General features: G+C 44.7%; 1 protein-coding gene across 2 annotated transcripts; it reads left to right on the forward strand.

The window, feature by feature from the left end:
* The first annotated feature begins 90 nt into the window (after window positions 1-90).
* On the forward strand, window positions 91-19,915 carry LOC118097988 (protein Niban 2). Of its 2 annotated transcripts, none has more exons than XM_035141338.2 (14): window positions 91-311; window positions 4,442-4,572; window positions 6,128-6,256; window positions 6,345-6,450; window positions 6,559-6,726; window positions 12,365-12,480; window positions 14,043-14,147; window positions 14,230-14,392; window positions 15,569-15,756; window positions 16,281-16,436; window positions 16,605-16,718; window positions 17,095-17,202; window positions 17,420-17,531; window positions 17,635-19,915. In XM_035141338.2, exons 1-14 carry the CDS (start codon window positions 257-259, stop codon window positions 18,519-18,521), a joined length of 2,538 nt encoding a protein of 845 aa, XP_034997229.2. In that variant the 5' UTR covers window positions 91-256; the 3' UTR covers window positions 18,522-19,915. The 2 variants fall into 2 exon arrangements, with proteins under 2 accessions (XP_034997229.2, XP_034997230.2); XM_035141339.2 differs by having other exon boundaries at window positions 4,447-4,572.
* The last annotated feature ends 209 nt before the right edge of the window (window positions 19,916-20,124 follow it).

Genomic DNA, 20,124 nt, shown 5'->3' on the forward strand with positions numbered 1-20,124 from the left:
TGTGAACCAGCCCAGTGTTCACCTCCTCCTCCTCCTCTTCCTCCTCCTCCTCCTCTTCCTCCTCCGCCTCCTCCTCCTCCAGAGAGAAGACGCAGAGTCGTGCGCCTCTCACCCGGAGAAGTGGCACAGTTTTTACGCAGCGGCTCAGTGGATATTCGACTCTGCTGGAAGTTTCCACCACAGCCCAGTTTGACCTGGAGGACAAACCAGTGCGAGGCTCGGGTACCTGCAGGATCGGTTGGGCTCTCCGGTCACCATGGGGGACGTGGTTTCCTCTCACCTGGATGAGGGCAGGAGGGAGGTGATTACAGGTAAGACACGAGCTGGACTTCACACAGTTTGTGGCTTTAAAAGTTTTGATCTTCAAACTGAAACTTCCCTCAAAAAGTTTACTATAGCTTTAGGTTTTTAAACTCTCCAGTGGGGATATAACTACACTATTAACACTACTATTTAATTAGATTGTCCTGCTCCTTTGTCTGTGAATCATAAAAACACAGGCTACTGGAGTAATCTCTCGTTTTAGATGAAAAGAACTTCTTTGTAATCGAGTTATCAAACTAACTTGAAACTTCAAAAACAGCTTTATTAAGTTTTTATATCCTCCAGAAGGGAAATCACCACAATATCTGCTTTATTGTTCTTATTAGATTTTCCTTTCTTCCTTCTTTTTGTTCTGAATCGTATAAAAACAAATGCGCCGGAATAAACTCTATTTCAAGATGAAACAAACTTATTTTAAACCGAGTTATGGAACTGAGCCGAGGAGAGAAATCCACTGAAACTTCAAAAACAGTTTATTACAGCTTTATTAAGTTTCTACATCTTCCAGACGGGAAATCACAATATCACTTGTTGAGTTGAGCTCTATTTTTAAAACAAACAAACTTTTCTTTTAATCCGAGTCATGGAAACTGAAACTCTGCAGAAATTGTCTCATAAAATCTGTTTAAAAATCCTCCTCCCCCACCTGCTCTCCTGTCATTTCTATCCCTGCTTTGTTGCTCTGCTCCCCTGAATCCTCCAGCTCTGCTGCAGGCCCATTTCTCCGAGATAATAAGTAGGTTTCCCAAAGGCAAGCGTGTTTGTATAAGTTCGGGACAGAGTGCTATTTAGGTCTCAGATTGCTGCAGCCTCCCACTGTGCAGGTCTGTGTGATCGTTTCAACCGGGAGCAGGAACAAGCAGAAGAGACTCCCGTGCACGTGTGGATGAAATTATAAGACTGTCCTCACTTTGGAGAAAAGTTAGTTTTTTAGTTTGACTTGGTAATTACATCCCTCAGAGCTGTGCTTTCTAGAAACTGCTGCGTCTGAGTGGTTTCAGGCTGCAGGACGCTGCAGCACGACAGGTTCAGGACTGTCCTTCTGTTTACTGGCAGCCCAACACTTGCATGAAGAAACCACTTCCAGAAACCAAGGATTGTGTCCTTGAGGTTTGTTGTTGATGGTTACGGGAAAAACAATACTCTCAGAAATAGTTAGAAATTGGAGGAATAACATTGTTAGAGGCTGAATTGTTGGGTGTTGGAGCTGTGCATATTGTGCATATAAACATATTTAATTAAGTTTAAATCATCTACAAAGGATAAATGTCAGATATTCTCTGGTTTTATCATCTCAAATGTGAGGATTTGCTTCTTTTTCTCTGTTTATATCATGTTTATATCATGTTTATATCAGCTCTGGGACATTCTGCAGATTAAATAAACTGTTTTTATTTGAAAACAATGAATTCATTTATACATTTCATCTCTAAAAGTCCACTTACTAGTTCCTTTGGGGCCTTTCAGTTGCATCTCAGTTGGCCTGTGTTGTTTATGACAAAGGTGTGGTGCAGTGCATCTACCTGCGAGCGCCAGTTATTCATTCCTCATTCCTCACATGCGTCATTTAGTTTAGAGCTATTACAGTCATCCGCTTTGTTTGAAATAATAAAATAACATAACAGGCAATATCTCCTGAGAGAAAGATAGAAGGAGTGCAGCGCTGTGTGAGAGGAGGAGAAGATAGTGAGTGAAGCTGCAGAGGTGAAGCAGGTAGAAACATGTCACAGGATTATTAGCTGAAACTGTCTGGTTGTCACACACCCTCCCTCTGATGAGCGCGAGCCGCCTCCTCCCGCATGTACGTGCATGGATGAATAGTGTATGTCCTTTAAAGTACAAGCCACAAACCCTCTCTGGTTAGTGGGTGTGCATGTTGTCTTTGTGTGTGTGTGTGTGTGTGTCTGTGTGTGTGTTAGGATGACTCTGCACTGGGAGTCATGTTTGGAGAGTGTTCCTCCCTGCACATCCTCACAAAATGATCTCCTCCCTCGTGTGAGCCCACATAAAAAGACGCAATGTGCACGTAGTCACGCACACACACACACACACACACACACACACACACACACACACACACACACACACACACACACACATTTCAAGAGACCTGTGTGATCACCGACATTCATCCGCCAATGCTGCAGGCGTTCCAGACGTTAACCTTTTCAACACGATCAATTAATTCTTCCTGGAAATATGTGAAAAGGTCAAAAACCGCTCACATTCTCACACTGTGAAAGAAAGTGATGAAAAAGTTCCTGGATCTGCACCAACATTCTTTCTTCAGTGGAAATCCGTTCAATTGTTTTTGCGTAATCCTGCTGATAAACAACGAAAAAAAAGGAAAAGACGAGTGGTCGTCAGTGGAGCGTGTTCCTCAGCCACGGCCCAGAAGTACAAACTACACACACTCACAGATATCAGGTCTCTGGACAAGATTGAAGATTTAATTTAAGGAGGTATTGCACTCATGGTTCCCAGAGGATGAACCCCCCCCCCATAAACACATGTCAGCTGGGCTTTGCTCTTTCAAAATAAAAGGGCACGAACATGACCTTGCCCCATCCAGACCAATGGAGAACAAGTGAAGATCTGGACTTCGGTGTGTGCACTTACCCTGAAACAGAGGATTGGGTGTGTGATTTATGATGTGGTCTTTGCTCCCAAATTCCAATTTCCAAACTGCCCTAAAAAGTCCATGTGCCGCGTCCCAGTCTGCTGACTTTGGCACCGGTAGGACCAGTGGAAAATACCCAGAGTATTCAGGTTTGGAATGGAGCACACATATACGGTGGAAGTTTACTCAGGTCCGGACCTACAGAGGATTTAAAATCTTCATTCAAGGAGTTAAACATTGTTTCAGCCGTCTCACTATCTTCCTGTGACCTTCTAACCCGTCCACTCATCTCTCCCCCTGGTCTGACATGATGTTTTTAATTGTGTGTCCTCCGTCTCCTCCACATTCCCTCCACGTCTGTCCTGTCCTGTCAGCTCTTTCCTTCCTGCTCTCCCACTGCAGGCCGGCCGCCGCCTCCTCCCTCCTTCCTGCGTCGTCGCTTCCACAAACACATCGCAGCCGACACTCGTCTGACGCTGACCGAGTCAAAACGCAGCGATTTTCCCAAACTCTCACACTTTGAGAGTTTGGGAAAAGCTCGTGTCTCCTCCTGCACGTTCCTGCTTTATTTATAAGATGCTTCCTGCAGAGGTGGGAGAGAAATGCTGAGTCAAGCAGAGAAAAACAATCATTCAATATAACTGATCCCCAAAATGACTCAGCTTCTTCTCTAACCTGAGGCTCAAACTTTTATTATTTCCACTAAGGAGTTTGTCTTCATCTCTGTCCGTTTGTTTGTTTGTCAGCAGGATTTTACAAAAACTACTGGATGGACATTTTCACAGATTTCTTATGAGAATAATTCATGGATCTTCATTCATTATTGAATAATCTTTTATCAAATATCTTGTTTTGTTCAAGAATCAACGTTAAACCCACAAATATTGAATTTATAAGAAAAATAATACTTTTAAATTGACTCTCAGGCTGAATTGGGCAGGAAGACGAATATATAAAACTATTGTGACCAAAATATCCATTAACACTTCAAGGAATAGTGCAGTTATTAAAGTGTGTTTACTTGGGTTTAAATATTTTATTGTGTAACCATGAAACAAGACATTTTAAACTAGTGCATATTCGCCTCTCATCAAATATTTACTCATAGTGTTTGCTGAGCAGTTATAACATTCAAATGTCTTTTGAGTGCATCGATTGCCGATGACGGACGTGTGACACAGACGTGACTGATCCAATGTCTCTATCTAATTTGAAATTTGACTATATGACACTTTTCCTGAAGAGCTGATAGCAGCAGTGGAAGTGAAGTCGTCTTTACATGAGAACTTTATCAACGTCCTTCTACACTCACTCAGTCAATGTTTAACAACGAAATATGAACTGAAATACAAACTTGAAACACTTTACTTTACCACCGGGTTGATTTCTATCTTGAAAAAACCTTCTACCTTCTACATGTCACCAAATGGAAACGTGATCAGTTTGTGTGGTGTGATGTTTAGTTTGGTTTCCTGATCTCGTGTCTGTGTCTTGCAGCTCAGACCAGAGACGTGATGAAGGAGTTCAGCGACGTGTACGAGCAGCAGTACGCCGTCGCTCTCTTCAACAGCGTCCGCTACGAGATAGAAGGAGGAGGCGGGACGCAGTCGCAGCTGCTGCACCGACAGGCGAGTTCATCCAGATACATCCGATAGGACGAGGCCTCCACCTCCGACTGGATCTTAATCATGTCTGAAACTAACCTGATGTCTGAAGAAAGTGGATATTGAGGAATAAATCCAGTTTGGTTATGACTTTTAAAAGTTACTTCATTTACAGTGACGCCATAAAGACAAACAGTCCGACCCGCAGGAAGGTTTGAACCCAGTTTAGCCCAGAGACTGAAAATAAAGATGGCCGACATGACGGCTCCCCAAAAGTGAAGCCAAAGTGTCTTGATCGCCCTCTGGTGGCTGGCTGCAGTATGGGTCATAAAGCTCACCTACGACATGTTAGTATATCGATATTTTGGCTTCATTTCTGGACAGTGGGAGGAAGCGGAGACGCGTCGTCCATCTTTATTTAAAGTCCATGTGTCATCCAAAAGCTGAAGGTCGTGTGTAAACCCTGATTGATGTTAACAGATAATTAACGTTGTAATTAAGGAAATAAATTAACAGGAGGCTAATCTGTCTAATCGTTTATTTACAAATTAGGAAATTTAAAAAAAAGCGTTTCAGAAATTAAGGAACATTAATTTCTCCAGCTTCCTTCCTGCATCCGAGGAGAAATCCACACGTTTGTTTGTAGCTCAACGATTTGTTAGCTTCCATCAATACGAGCTTTGTTTGGCCGACGGAGCTCGATGATGCTCACACGCTGCATGAGTGAGCTCATTCTGGGGTCGACGTGCTCGGACATCACCTAACGATGGGAACCCCCTGCTCCACCTCCCTGGTTCTTCTGTTCCTCTCGTTCTCTCCCGGGGTGGGGGAAAGTGGAGCAGATTTCACACACGAGCGGAGACGCCGTTTGTGATTCTATTATGGTCGTTCATCTGCTGCCTTCGTTACGTGGAGGACGGCTGCTCGGGACCCAAACGCAAAAATGACGCATTAAGCAGCACCGTGCAAACACAAATACACACCAGAGCTCTTTAGTTCCTTAGTGTTATTTTACTAAATATAACATTTTCACCTTGATTACACGTTTTCCTGCATAATGAGAACCGGCCCTTTGATACATGTCCTCCCCACTATCTCATACTTTGGTTTTAATGTCAAAAATACTTTTAAAAGTACATAAAATCCAGGTGAATACTTTGCAGGATCATCCCTTCCTCTCTGCTCTACTGCCGTCAGTCTGCTGTGTAATACAGCGTTTCAGTTGTTGCTCCTCCTGCGTCTGCGTCTGTCTCGTTCCGTCCTTCCCCCTGAGTCACTGGATTATTTGATCTCAGACAGGAAAACCCAAAACACAGTGTGTGGTGTGAATCCTTGTGCAAATACTGCACCGCCCATGTTTGGAAACACCTGGTCTGTCCTCACGTCTCTTGCACAATTAAAGGAGATCACAATGAGAGCATTATTAAAAAGTGACAGCATGGAAACACATGATGAAACTGTCAAATATCAAACCGCATTGTTATTATAAGCATTGACAAATCCATATGGCTCGTTTTCTGTTTATAAGTTAAATATCTATTGTATTGTGTCTTAGTGTTGAGGGTCTGTTATCTTTCAGGACCCCCTGGCGGGCCGCACCATTTTCTCAGGGAGTCTGTTTCAGTACCTGGAGGAGAACAGGAAGTGGAGGAATCGCTTCGTGTCGGTGCCGAACACCTACAGCTTCGACCTCTATGAGAGCAAAACTGTGAGTTTTTCTATTACTGGACGGTTTCTGTTGACTCAGGCACTTGTGTTGAAAGCGCTCTGTGTGTTTGGCTTCTCTCTCTAAACAGGCACATGACCGGGAGCTGCATCCGAAAGTGACCATCAGCTGTGCCGGGTACAAGGCCCTGACCTCCATGGAGGAGTACCTGGAGCTGATGAACACCAGCCTGCCAGGTCAGACCCGGACACGACATATTCAATCCCTGCTGCACCTGCTTGTTTTGCAGTTCACCTTCTGAATCTCATAGTTTCTTGTTTTTTCCGTCATGTGACCCGCTGCAGGAATCAAAGCCCGAGTCGGCAGTCATCCGTTCATCAAGTGCGCGACCCAGTTCCCGCTCATCCTGTGGCACCCGTACGCCCGACACCACTACTTCTGTGTGACGACGGAGAAGGAGCAGAAGAAGTGGCACGCCGTGCTGCAGGACTGTGTCCGACACTGCAACAACGGTAACAACACACACAAACAGACACACACAGACACACACGATAATCTCACCTGAACGAACAGGAATTAACAGTATACGTCAACACATCATGAATGATTATGAAATGCAAATAAATGATATTATGAAGTATTATAAATAAGTATAAAAATAAAGGAAACACAAATACGACCAAATATTAGAACACGAATTAAGTAAACAAACCAATTACAAACAAATACATAAAATAGGCTGTAAAATAAATGTTTATATTGGGAAACATCAACTGATAAATGTCTGTGAAAGGCTCATACCAGCTCAGGGACGGTTTCTCAGTGTCTTCGATGTCCCCTGTGCGATGAGTGTCTCTCTACCTTCTGTTGGTGATTCAGACCAGGGTGTGTGAGTCTCACTGTGTCGCAGTGTTACGTCCTTACATTCCACTTGGGTGAGCTGGTGGATTGAGGAATATGAGATGCTGCAGGAATGATATGTATTTGTTTTCTTAATGTTCGGTCGCGCTCGCAGTGAGCGAGGCGTGTTGTCGTGTTCGGAATCCGAGTTTTAAAATGTTGCGGCCGAGACAGAGTCCACATCACTGAGGGACGGTTGTGAGAACCCATCATGAGGAGGTGGTCCATTGTGTCGTCATGTTGTCGAACTGTATCTCTCGACAACACAACTTTGTGAAAGATAATTGGTAGAAGTGATTGACCTGCTTCCCGGTTGTTCACCACATGGCATGGTGGTTACTTGCACGCTCGTGCTTGTGCATGTGTCATCTCATGTTGGGATGTGTGCTTTATTTAGACTCGAGTCAGAGAGAATCAGAAAGTGCAGATTTTTGGGGAAGTCAGGATCAAAACACTAAACGCCAAACAGACGGTTGCCGCAGTGAGCGTGATCAGGCTCGTTTGAGCTCCACTGGCTGCAAAGGCACCGAGCGCAGATTATTTATTTTATTTATTTATGTTTTATCATCAGGATTCATCTTTTTCTAAGGATTTTAAAATTAAAAATGAACCGACAAAGTGTTTTCCATTGAACTCTGAGGAGATAAAACACATCTTATTATTATCAACTCCAGATATTTTGGCAGCAAAGCACTAGATCATCGACATTCTTAAACAGGCGTAAGATCTGATCCACAAACACAACACTTTACCTCGGCTGACCCTCGTCTTCAAACACGTACATACACAAGCATGTGAAACGCCTCTGGGTGTGACACCCGGCTCCGACTGCCTGGAGCCGACGTATGGTTACATCTATCTGGGATCGCTGCAGGGTCTCGCTGGGAGTCAGTAGAAGCACCAACGCTCTACATGTCTAAATGTGTCCAGTGTGAGTTAGAGCGAGTGTGAGTCCTGCATCACGAACAACACAATCGAACCTCATACCATTGAACTGAATGAAAACAACACGTTGGTTCTCCGCTCATCAACACACTGACAAGGTTGCTTAACCTGATCTGACCTTGTTTTTACACCACGGAGCCGTCCCACTGTGCTGCGTGTATTCAAATCCTCCTTAACCACACACCAACATGCCAACAGTGGTTTTCTCACAAGTAATTGTTTGAAAACATCCAACGCATGTAGTGAAGTGAGAGGAGCCAAAAAAACGACAACAACAGGGGGGGGGGAGGTTTCCTCACTTTGGGTTTGAATGAATTTGAAACCAGACTGTAGCGGGACAAGATAAATCTCGTCTCGATCGCTCTTTACTTCCCGAAACGACCTGTCCGGGCTCGCTCAGCGAACGCCACAGTCGCTGCTGTACATTCCAGCGGGGAGGCTGGGCTGCAGGAGCCTGTTGTTTGTACTGTCACCGGGGCTGCTGGAAGTGTGGACTGGCATTCATGGGATTTCAGCCTGTGCCGACACGCCCAGTCTCACCTCCACCTTGTTGGTGTCATGGAGGAAAAGCAGAACCAGTAGAGGAGTTTTTTCCTGAGGGTGATGAATGGTTTTTACAGCCCGAGCCCTGAACTCGCTGCAGTTCCTCTCAGTCATTAGACCTGTACACACACATTTACATGAACTGTACATACAAACACTTCTCACACTTTATACACAGGGCTCAATAGAGACAGGATATCAAGGACATTTCGGCAGGAAAACCTTTATTTTACAGATAGAACATTACAGAAATAATTTCCATGTATGTTTCTTATATTTTACGTGAAGAATATTGTACATTTAAAGCCTGATATCATATTGGTATTGGCATCAACCCCTTAAAGCCAGTATCTGTCACACTCTAGTGCTAATACAGTAAATCTTTACTAGCTAAAAGAAACGTATCTGAGGCTGAGCTGTACAGAAGTGATGATTCACCTCTGAATTCAATCATCATGGTAGAGAAACTGCTGCGGTGGCCATGAAGGAGAAGCTTCATGCAAAGCAGCTCTTCAGCTGAACTCAGATACTATTCATGTGTGACGGTTTTGAATCCACTAAAGCTCCGTTTTGTTTTATTTTAAATATCTCTCCGATGAAACGATCGGCTGCCGCTTTGCATCTTTTTAAACATTTGCAAAGTGACCTGTTCATCAGATCCGAGGTCCGGCTGCAGGGAATCGTGTTAGGAATCAAACTCTGCTCTGAGCTGGAGAAACACCATCACGTCACAGCACCAGAGACAAAGCACCCTCCCCCACAGCCTGTATTTGTGTCATTATGCTTCATGATGGTTATCTGTAGTGTGGGTTCCCCGTCCTCCTGCTGCTGCTGGAGACAGAGATCTGCTAAACTCACCTCTCCAGTCATGTGTCCGTGATGTCTGCGGCTGATGGTGGGTTCCACTCAGTGTTTATTGTACTGTGGGTTCCGCCGGCTCCATAGAGCTGAACCATATGGAGGAACACTACTCATGCATGTCAGGGGGAGCAGCAGCAGAGAGTGTTTGAGGCAAATGTTTAAAACCTGCGTCCAAAACAAGGCAGGTGGCCGAGAAGCTGAAGTCTGATTAGACCATGTTTGACATCTTAAACTGCGTAACGGGTTTTAAAATGTCAAATGTATGAAAACAGAGAAAGATACTGCTCGCTCGCACACACACACACACACACACACACACACACACACACACACACACACACACACACACACACACACACACACACACACACACACACACACACACACACACACACACACACACACACACACACACACACACACTTGAGGATATGAAGGCCTGGGAACTCGTCCCTGGCTGCTGCTAAGATCCCACCAACCGGAGCGTGGTGAGCAAGGCAGGGAGGGAAATGCCTCAAATAAAAAGAGCGTGGTAAATGCTGCCACATGTGCTGTTTGTAAAAGTGCACACACACACACACACACACTCACACACACTAAAGAAAAACTCTAATGTGCTCCTTGATCTTGCTTGGTTCAGACACATGGAGAATGTCAAGCAGTTTACAGGCTCGGGCAGTTCGGCCAAAAAATATTTTTCTTTTTCTGTCGGCACCGAGAGGAAAGTTCTCATTAAATGAGCAATTAACTTGAAATGTAGAAAAATTCCCTTCCAGGCGTTTTTACACCGGTGATCTGGCTCCAAATATGAACCTTGAAAGAATTCAAATCACTGCTTAAACACTTTTTTAAAAGGTTAAAGCAGGAATATATTTTACAACATCTAATAATCAAGATAAAGGTTTGGAATGTGGAAGGTGAAAACCCAACCGAGTCACCACAAAGCACTCTAAGAATTTCCTCACAACTTCCTGTCACGGCCACAACAGGAGATTATGAACTGTACAGTGGGTCAACAGTCCGTCATCATCTGCTAATCCACTGGATCTGTATGTTCTGTGTCCAAACTGCTGGGACACGCGTTAAATATGAAACAAGAAGCTTCCAAGAGGCTTTAAGAGATAGAAGAGGTTTTAAAAAAGTGTGTTATTGTTCTGTCTAGTTGTCAACAAAGCAAAAAAAACAAAACAGACTGTAGATAAAGATGGAGATAAACATGACGGCTCCTCAAAAGTGAAGCCACAGCATCTGGATCGCCCCCTGGTGGCTGGCTGCAGAATGGGTCTTAAACCCCACCTCCTCGGTGTAATCAGAGTGAGCTTATAAATTCCTTTTCCTTGAGATGTTTTCCTGCATTTTAGGTAGTTAGGTAGTTCTAATCTATGTTGAAGTTCACTTGTTCAGGAAAAATAACCCTAGTTATTTGATGGAATAAAAACGAGGTGATTGACGGCTGAGACGTGATTGGTTCTCGCTGCTCTGGCTCCAAATTATGTTATCTGCGCCAAATGGCAGCGTTTATATCCGGGATATTTTCTAGACAGTGGGAGGAAGTTTATCTTTATTTACAGTCTATGGTCTGGAAGTGTCCAAACCATCAGTCGGCCTCGTGCATCAAGTGATGACCGACCCACCTACCAGCAGGACAGTTATTTTCCCACCGGGATCCTAACCTCAGTATCCAGTGAATCCACTTGTGCCAAAACAAGCGAACACGCAGCCTTCAGCCTGAGTTACTGAGCCGGCAGCACAGACGGCTTCCTGTCTGCCTCCGTCCACCCGCCACTCGACTCTCCGGCCACTTCCTGTCTTTGTCAGCCTCCTCTGAGTCACAGACTTACGACTTTCGATCCGCGCTCAGGCCGCACACATGCACGTCTTTAATTGTGCGTGACAGACCTGACACGTGACCCGACCGTCGTGTTCAACGTCCATTCATGCACAACGCAAAACAGGGAACTCCAGTATTTCTGTCATCTGATTCCACAGCAAATCAACCAAATCACAACAAGAGTGATAATATACTATAGACAATATATGATTACACTGACTGAGCACTTTATTAGGAACACGTGGACACTTGTTTATTCATGCCAGTTATCCGATCGGCCAATCATGTGGCGGCAATGCAGTGTGAACAACATCCTGCAGACACAGATCAGGAGCCTCGGTCAGAGTCAGAATGTGGAAACATGTGATATAAGTGACTTAACAACAACGTCTCAAAGGATGAAAAGAGCTGAACCATCCTCTAATTACACATCTGTGCATCAGACACGAGACACGAGACTCTGTCTTGTTTCCGCAGGAGAAAACACAACGGAAACATGTGACTCTTTAATATAAAGTCGTGAAACTGCTAATTACAGCCAAGTCCTCTTCCATTCACCTGTTTACAGTCTGTTGTGAGGGAGAGAGGCAGCTCTTCAGCTGGTGACGTACGCCCGTAATACACAAATACACGTTAAGAACCAACTTCCTTAAAAAACACGCATGTTTGTTGAGCTGCCTCTGTTGTGCAGTTTTGCTGGGAGGGGCGGTAACCATAGCAACCACATGAAATCCGTCCTCCCAACACGCCAGCGTCTTCCTGTTTTTGGGGGATGACACAGCCGTGGTGTGTGACAACGGCCGAGCGTGTGTTGTGTTGTGTTGTCCTGTCCAGATTTAAACCGTCACACAGAGGTGACTCAAGTTTAACTGTCGAGACGGAGAATCCACTGGACCCGAGGAACTAACACCAAGTTAACGTTTATTTAGATGTTGCAGAATAATTCAGAGAAAAAGAAATAAAAATTTACCAACTGTGCATCGTCTGAAAAAGGGAAAAGGGGAGTGGGGGGGGGTGTCCTTTAATTAATGTTAACAAACGTCTGCTCTGCTCTCTCCTGCCCCCAACAGGTCTGTCAGAGGACAGCACTGTTGAGACGCCCGCCTTCACTGACGCTGTGAGACGCCACAGACAGAAGAAGGGACACTACGGGACCTGGGACATGATGTGCGGAGCCCCCCCGCAGGTCAGGACCTCAGCACTATTTTTTAGGTAGTTCTTATCACACAGTGGTAAGTTTGGTTTTAACTGGGTTGAAATGAAAAGCTGAGACTTTGAATCTGCCTCCATTTGGCGTCAAAGGTGCAAGATGGCGGCACCTTCATCCGAGATAGTTTGGCTTCATTTGTGTACGAGGAGAGGAAGTGGAAACGCATCAACCATCTTTATTTACAGTCTGTGGGGAGTAACTTTTAAACAAGTGCTATGACCTCTAAAGTCCTAAGTTCAGCTCGGGGTCATAGTTCAACTTCCTCAGATGGATGATGGATGATGGATGATGGATGATGGATTTTTCAGAGGCCGCGCTGCTTTCCGGAGAAAAAAAAACGCTTTTCCTCAATAAACGCAGCTCAAGAAAACACTCCATCATCTACCTCCAGCTGACGCCCTCCCCTCACACTTGAGAACAAGAAAACAGCCACACAAGACCTTCAAAGACCCGGCAGCCAGACCCCACCCCTCACGTGCACACGCGTCCTCTCACACTGTTGAATGGGGTCTCCGCCGTGAATGAGGCCCTTTCAGTCTCCTGCTCCAGCTCCATCGTGTGTGTGAACGTCACCTTTTCATCATTAAACCAGTTTCTTTCTAGCTCCAGGAACATAACAGTTTTTATATTTATAACTGTGGGGCTATTTGGGGGTATTGACATTAAATACATTGATGTGTGAGATATCAAACCAAGGTAACGCCAGTCACCGTCAGCTAGGCAGCAATAACACAGAGACGTTATCATTTCATCGGCTGCTTTCAGTCAAACAAGCTTTTAGTCAAACATTACTACAATAAACCTTTTGTTTGTCAGGCCTTTGTGATCCTGGGTAGAAAAAAATACTTTGCCTTTGTCACAGCCGTACATTACCCGGCCAAATATTTAGTTTAGCTTAGTTAGAACCTGGTGTGTGTGTGTGTGTGTGTGTGTGTGTGTGTGTGTGTGTGTGTGTGTGTGTGTGTGTTGTGCCACTGAGACCTGCCTCCCTGCTTCTCTTTATCCAGCTGTGTATCATCTCAATCACTCCACTGTATCCACGTAACCACACAGGAAGAGGCTGCATGTTTTCCAGGTTTATTTCTGTTTCTCGCTTGTTTTTCCACTACACCCCCTGTCTAACAAAATAAAAGTCCCCAGTTGGCACGTTGCCTTAGCAACAACAGCATCCTGTGCCCGTCACAGTGTGAACCACAAGAAGCATCAGGAAGAAGTAAAGCTGATACAATCCAGTCAGATGAATTATTAAGACAGAGGCTCGAGGCATTATGGTTTCATCCCATTGTGAACACGATATGTCAAGAACGCCTTGATGGATTTTCTTCAAATTTGGTTCGAATGTTCAGTTTGACACAAGGAGGAACGGATTAGAATTTCTGTCTTCAAAAGTCAAAGGTGACCTTATAAATCATATTAAAGGGATTTCTTCAAAACCTGTTCTTTTTGTTGTTTTATCTACTTACACATAAAATTACTGTAAATATACACTTGTATGTTAAAGTGCAAATCCATTAATACTGCGTGTTGTGTGTTTACAGATTCTGGCTAATCTGGTGATGGAGACTCTTCACCCCGAGTTAAGAAATGTGATTGGTCCTCGCCTGAAGGGGAAAATGCAGCAGAGGCAGAGGAACTGGATGTTGGTGAGTTGCTGTCGCACTGTGCGGCGAGAGAAGCAAACCAGTCCAGACCAGTGACGCTCTCCAACGCCTCTCTCTCCTCCAGGTCTCCGACGCTGTGTACAGGCAGGTGTTATCTCAGACCAAGAGCCAGTACGGCGCCCTGGTGGACGCCTGCGAGGCCCAGAGGGTTCAGCTGGACGCGAGGCTGCGAACGGACATGGACCAGATCATCACGTCCAAAGAACACGTCAGCAGCAAGATACGAGGTGACCGAAGATCTGCGTGACGCTCAGCTCGAAAACAATCTGAGCAGCAGCAGTTTCTGCTGAGAGAAGAATTACTAAGAAGTTTAAAGGCCTAAAATTCAGATGACTTAATTTTTTACTTTTGTAAAACCTATTAAGTATAAAAACTCGAGATATCTGTAGTAAATAAGCAAGATGTAGTGAGTAAGTTTAAAAAATATACATATTTAAGGAGTAAATTCAGAGCTATGATTAGAAAGGAAAGAAAAAAGTGTGAATAGTTAATTTATTTATCCTTTAATACTTTATAGCGTAATAGTTTCATCTACTTTCAACTGCAGTTTACGTCGTCACGCATCCAACATGCTTTGCACAGTGAGTTGGTTAACGTGTTGCTCGCTGTGCCGCGTAACACGATCTTCCCAACCCTCAAGTGCATGCTTCATTGTTCACCCACTGTTTGCCTCGGTGAGGTGTAGCCGTGGTTTCTCCGGCTCAGGGATTACTGGCACAGCAAAGCGCCGGCTCTGGTCGCTGAATAACGCCACAGTGCTCAAATTTCCCCAGGGTGTATTTGGACACAGGGCGATAACGTGGGCGTCTGTGACCGAACGTCCGCCTCATGTTTGAGTCTTTTCTGTTCCTCCTCACCTTGTTTCCCTCCCTTTCTGTTTGACTAGCTGCCTTCTACAGCGCCGGGGACAGTCCCCCTCCGAGTGGACGCTCGTCAAATTCCTGTTCAAAAGTGAATCTGGCACCGGCCGCTCATTTTTTTCATACGCACTGTTTTCCCTAAAGTGGCAGAACTGCATTCCATCACCTGCAGTATATATGGGCCGTTTGTGACTCCATCTCCCAGATAAGCTTCTATATAAGTCAACTGTGCAAAAAGATGCAGGGTCGCTTCACGTGCAGATGTGAGAGGTTAAATTCCAGCTGTGATCTTTACTTCATCCCTCTCGTTTAGTTGAGAAGTCACATTTCTAACGACTGGGCGTGTCTGAGAGTTAGGTGAAAATGAAAGGTGCCGGGTCTCCTTGGAAACAGAGTGTTTTCTTGAACATCATAACACACATACCAGCGACGTCAGCCTGTCAAACAATGCACTTATCATGTGTCACTTATTTACAAGCTGCAGCACCTAACCATTAGTGTTGCTCTTCTCACCCTCCGGGCCTCGCTGCTGCTGACGCGCAGCTCTGGTGTTGCCCAAGACGGAGCCGCTCCTGCGGACCAGCGTCCAGCCGTACATCAGCTCCATCCTCGAGGCCCTGATGGAGCCCACCAGCAGAGGCTTCTCGGAGGTCAGGGAGGTTTTCTTCCGAGAGCTGGTGGAGATCAGCAAGAACTCGCTCAACGGAGGGGGCAAGGACAAAATGGGAGACGTGAGTTACGCTTAACCGGCCGCGAGTCTAAAGTCAAAGGGGACACATGATGCCAATCAGAGCAGTCTGGTCTTCATCAGGAGGTAAAACCAAGCGTTTCAGGCAGAGGCTGAAACGAGGAGCAGCAGCAATGGACCGGATGAGGAAAGACGTGTTTTCTGAACATTAGAGAATGAAAACAGTTTCCAGAAATCACCCTAGTTAAAACTTATGAACTTTGATATGTGCAAAATGTCTCCGTTAACCTGTCTCCAGATGTCTCTGCACTAATCAGTCAAGACGAGCTGTTAGATAACAATGTAATAAAGAGGAAGAACAGATGGACGACACAGATGTGTTTTCATCTATCAGACTTATGGTTGATGTGCTCGAAAATCAAAACAATGAGCTCAAAAGTTTCCTCATTCCTACTTTTTACACATGACAGCTTTACAGTATCGATCCTGAACAATCAACCTTTTTCTGTTTTGGTTTGAATACACTTTAAATCCCTGTTGCCCTCCTCTGTCTCTACCCCCCCTCAGCACATGGAGAGACTGTCCATGCTCGCCTTCCACCCCGTGAAGATGCAGAGCTGCTACGAGCAGGTGGAGCAGCTGAATCTGGAGGGGCTGCAGCAGAGGTTCGACGTCGGCAGTCCCTCGGTGTTCGTCAGCAGAGCTCAGATCCTCATGAGGGAGGTGAGGACGTCACACACCTTTACTCTGTTTACGACCCAAAGAATTAGGATTCACCACAATCAGCAGAAAACTGGACAGCGCGGGGGAAGTCTCTACTCCCACCTGCTGGACAAGATGTGACCTGGATACGTCTGCATAACTTAAAGCTATTTGTTGATATTTTCACAGCAAATGGACAACGCTGTTTACACATTCGAGCAGCTGCTGCACCAGTGTTTGGAGGGAAAAGAAGAAGATGACATGTGCAAGACCATCCAGCGATGCCAGGACAGGGTTCTCAAGGTAAAGCTGACAAAGTAGTAACACATCTGTTTATGACTAACAGCTGGAAGGATGCTGAAAAGGTTTTCTGTATTTTACTTGCAGCACGTTACATCAGTCCCCAAACAAAGGTTTTAGTTATTCTTTGTGGTCCTTAACCATGATGGTTTAATTTCAAGTTTTCGTCCTCCACCCAGATACAGAGAAGGTTAGTTAGAGTTCATGTGTGAGTCTCACAGCCTTAAGTATTTGGAAATGTTAAGTCAGGTATCTAGATGAACTACATATTTTACTCTTGACCCTAAAGAATAAATTGTTGAAATGTAGTTTGTGCAACAAGTAGACAAGCTGTTATGAGTCACATCTTTAAAATGCATTTCTGGTTCTTTCCCGTCAGAAATATGATTACGACAGCAGCACAGTGCGAAAGAAGTTCTTCAGAGAGGCTCTGCTGCAGATCATCATCCCGTACATGCTCCAGCAGCTCTCACCCTCCTGCTCACCTGTGAGTAGCATCCAACACTCACATTATCCCCATCACTACTTTTACTAAAGTACTGAGACTGTTTCCACCTGTGAACAAGGCTGATATTACTCTGTATCATGGATGTATCATGCATGTCAGGATGTCCGGGGATCAGTGATAACTGAAGGCTTCAGAAACAATAAGGCCATAACAGGCAACTTTGCCTGAAGCTCATTTGTGTCTCGTCCTTCTTCAGGAGCTGCCTCGTTTCAAAGAGCTGATCTTTGAGGACTTCTCCCGTTTTCTGCTGGTGGAGAACATGTTCGAGGAGGTGGTGCTGCATTCCGTCACCAAGGACATAATGATGGGTGAGGAAGAAGAAATAAAAGCTGTAGCGGTAGAGATGTGTGATATCGTTAAATCAGACTCGTGAGCACAGTGATTGATTGTCTTGTTTCTTTACGTGTCCAGCTGTGAAGGAGGCGGCCGTCCAGAGGAGACACAACCTGTACAGGGACAGCATGGTTCTGACAAACAGCGACCCCAACCTGCACCTGCTCGGAGAAAACGCCTCGGTGGACTGGGCCACCAAATTCGGTGGCGAGGATCCCGACAGCTCTGTCATCGGTATGATTGAAGGAGGGGGTTCTGGGAATAGACGCCGGCAAGTGGTGTCCATGATCCAGCTGGACGGGGTGCCTCTGCCCTACGAGTCCTGTCTGGAGGTTCCGGGGGTGGAGATCATCCCGGAGGAGGACGGCGAGGTGTTTGACAAAAATATGGAGTACCACGAGGAGGATGAGGAGAACGAGGACCTTCCCAAAGAACCCAAGTCTCCTGATAGCGTGACTCAAATCAGGGACCTTATTAATCCGATAGTGGAGATGGTGCTGCCGGTGTCAGAGGAGGAGCAGAGCGACGTCACCAAAGGGACGCAGCCGACCAGAGGCATCCTCACCTCGGAGGGCGGAGTGCAGGAGGAGGTGACACACGTCACCACCATAGTGGAGGACGTCCCCAGGAGATCTCTACGAGACAAGACGTCCCCGCATGCAATCCTCAGGCAGCTGGTAGGAAGCAAGAAGGAGAAGGCTGATAAGGAGGCGGCCATCAAGAACGCCACTGAGGAAATTCCTTTGGCGGCACAGGATGACGGACTGATTGCGGAGGTCTCTGCGGGAGAATCAGATTTGGAGTCAACACCACTGCCGACAGACTCCAGCTCGCGAGAAGACAGCGGCTTCCAGTCGCCGACCAACGTGGAGGCGGATGAAAGTGAGCCTCGGCCAATCACAAACGGCCTGAGTGGGGAGGACAAAATCATCGACCCGGTAGACGTGGAACTGATTTTAGCGTAGGAAGACGAATGTTCTGGACATGAGTATGAAACTGGAGACAAACTGCAGACAGAAAACAGAGTTGACAGGAGAGGAGAGGAAAGAATTCAGATTTTATTTAAAGGTTTAATTTGTGTCTTAATTGTTGTTTATAGTTGCACACTTCAAAACCCAACTCCCCCTCCCGTCCCGTTCTGAAACATCTCTCTGGAGACTGTCTCCTCTCTGCAGCGTTTTCTGTAAACGACAATAAAACTCTACATATCTGTTCGCCAATATTTTATTGCGATCGTCCACTTTTCATCTAAGTATTGGAAGTTTTCTAAATGACAGGGGTTTGCTTGCATCGGTAATAAGATCAGATTGATATTATTCTCAATTTATCTCAGATTTCATGAAAGTTAGCTTTTAAAAGTTCAGCTTTTGCTACAGTGCAGGTAGATGAGTCGTCCTCTAATGAGCACAGCCTCTACCTGGGCAGCAGGGGGTGCTATACCCATTCATTAGTTGCTTCTGGGTTGGTATCTTTGATCTCTTTAAAGCAGTGGTTGTCACCTGGTCCAGAGTAACGCCCACAAATATAATCAGTAAAAAGTGTTTAAAAGCATTTTCTTACTTTTAACAGCAAATTTGTCACAAGGGTAATTGAGCCAATTTCACAAAAAAATTTAATTCCGTCCCTAAAATAAGTTATTTTATTTTGAATATTTTAATTTATCTTCGGACGCCTGCGAGGTCGGGAATCACTGCTTTAAACGACTATGTTTCCTTTTTTTAAAAAACATATTTCTTTCCTCGTTTGTGAAATGTTATTTTAAACATTTAATTTGTTTACCATGCAAACATTTCTTAAATTTGCAAAATGGCCTTTATGTTTCAACACGTTTCAGGATATGATTGTTGCTTCCACAGTGATTCTTACATTTTATTCCTCTGGGGGGGAAAATAACCAGAACACTTTGTTTCTCGTGACCTTGACTCGACTCGATTGAACTTGTAATTAGAGGACGCCGTCTCAGTGATTACAAGACAAAAGAGTGACTCCTTTTTCTATTTAAAAACAGTCTTTTATTATTTAATTCCATCTCTTCTGGGTAAAAGGGAGAGTTCAACCCAAAGTCAAACGTATTCACTGCTTTGTTGGTATCAAGCTCCACAGATGTCTGGTTTTCTTCTATGTGACAGGGATAAACTGGCTTTTCAATTAAGACTATGTGACGTCCTTCCCTGTGTAACAATACATGTGAAAGAAAAGACTGTATCACTGATATTTGTCCTTGTGGAAGACATTTGCTCACATTTATATAAACAATCGTTGTGTCTCTGTGTATAATGAAAGGTGATGATGCAAGAGGTTCGATAAACTGTAAATATTAGACTTCAATTACTAAAATAAATCCGTCTGTATTTTAAAAGGTGTGTCATGTTCTAATCATTTTCTCAGATGCTTCCTGGAATTACAATTTTTTATAATATAATTCCTACACTAGCAATTCATTAAAATGTATTGATTGTAAATATGGCAGCTTTAGTCAGAAAATAAAAACATACTATTGATCTTTTACAAAATTATAGGAAACTTCAGGAGCTGGAAAATAAAAGTGCTACCACATTTTTGTTGTAA

Source organism: Hippoglossus stenolepis, chromosome 18 (genome assembly GCF_022539355.2).
Source record: "Hippoglossus stenolepis isolate QCI-W04-F060 chromosome 18, HSTE1.2, whole genome shotgun sequence".
NCBI classification, from domain to species: Eukaryota; Metazoa; Chordata; class Actinopteri; order Pleuronectiformes; family Pleuronectidae; genus Hippoglossus; species Hippoglossus stenolepis.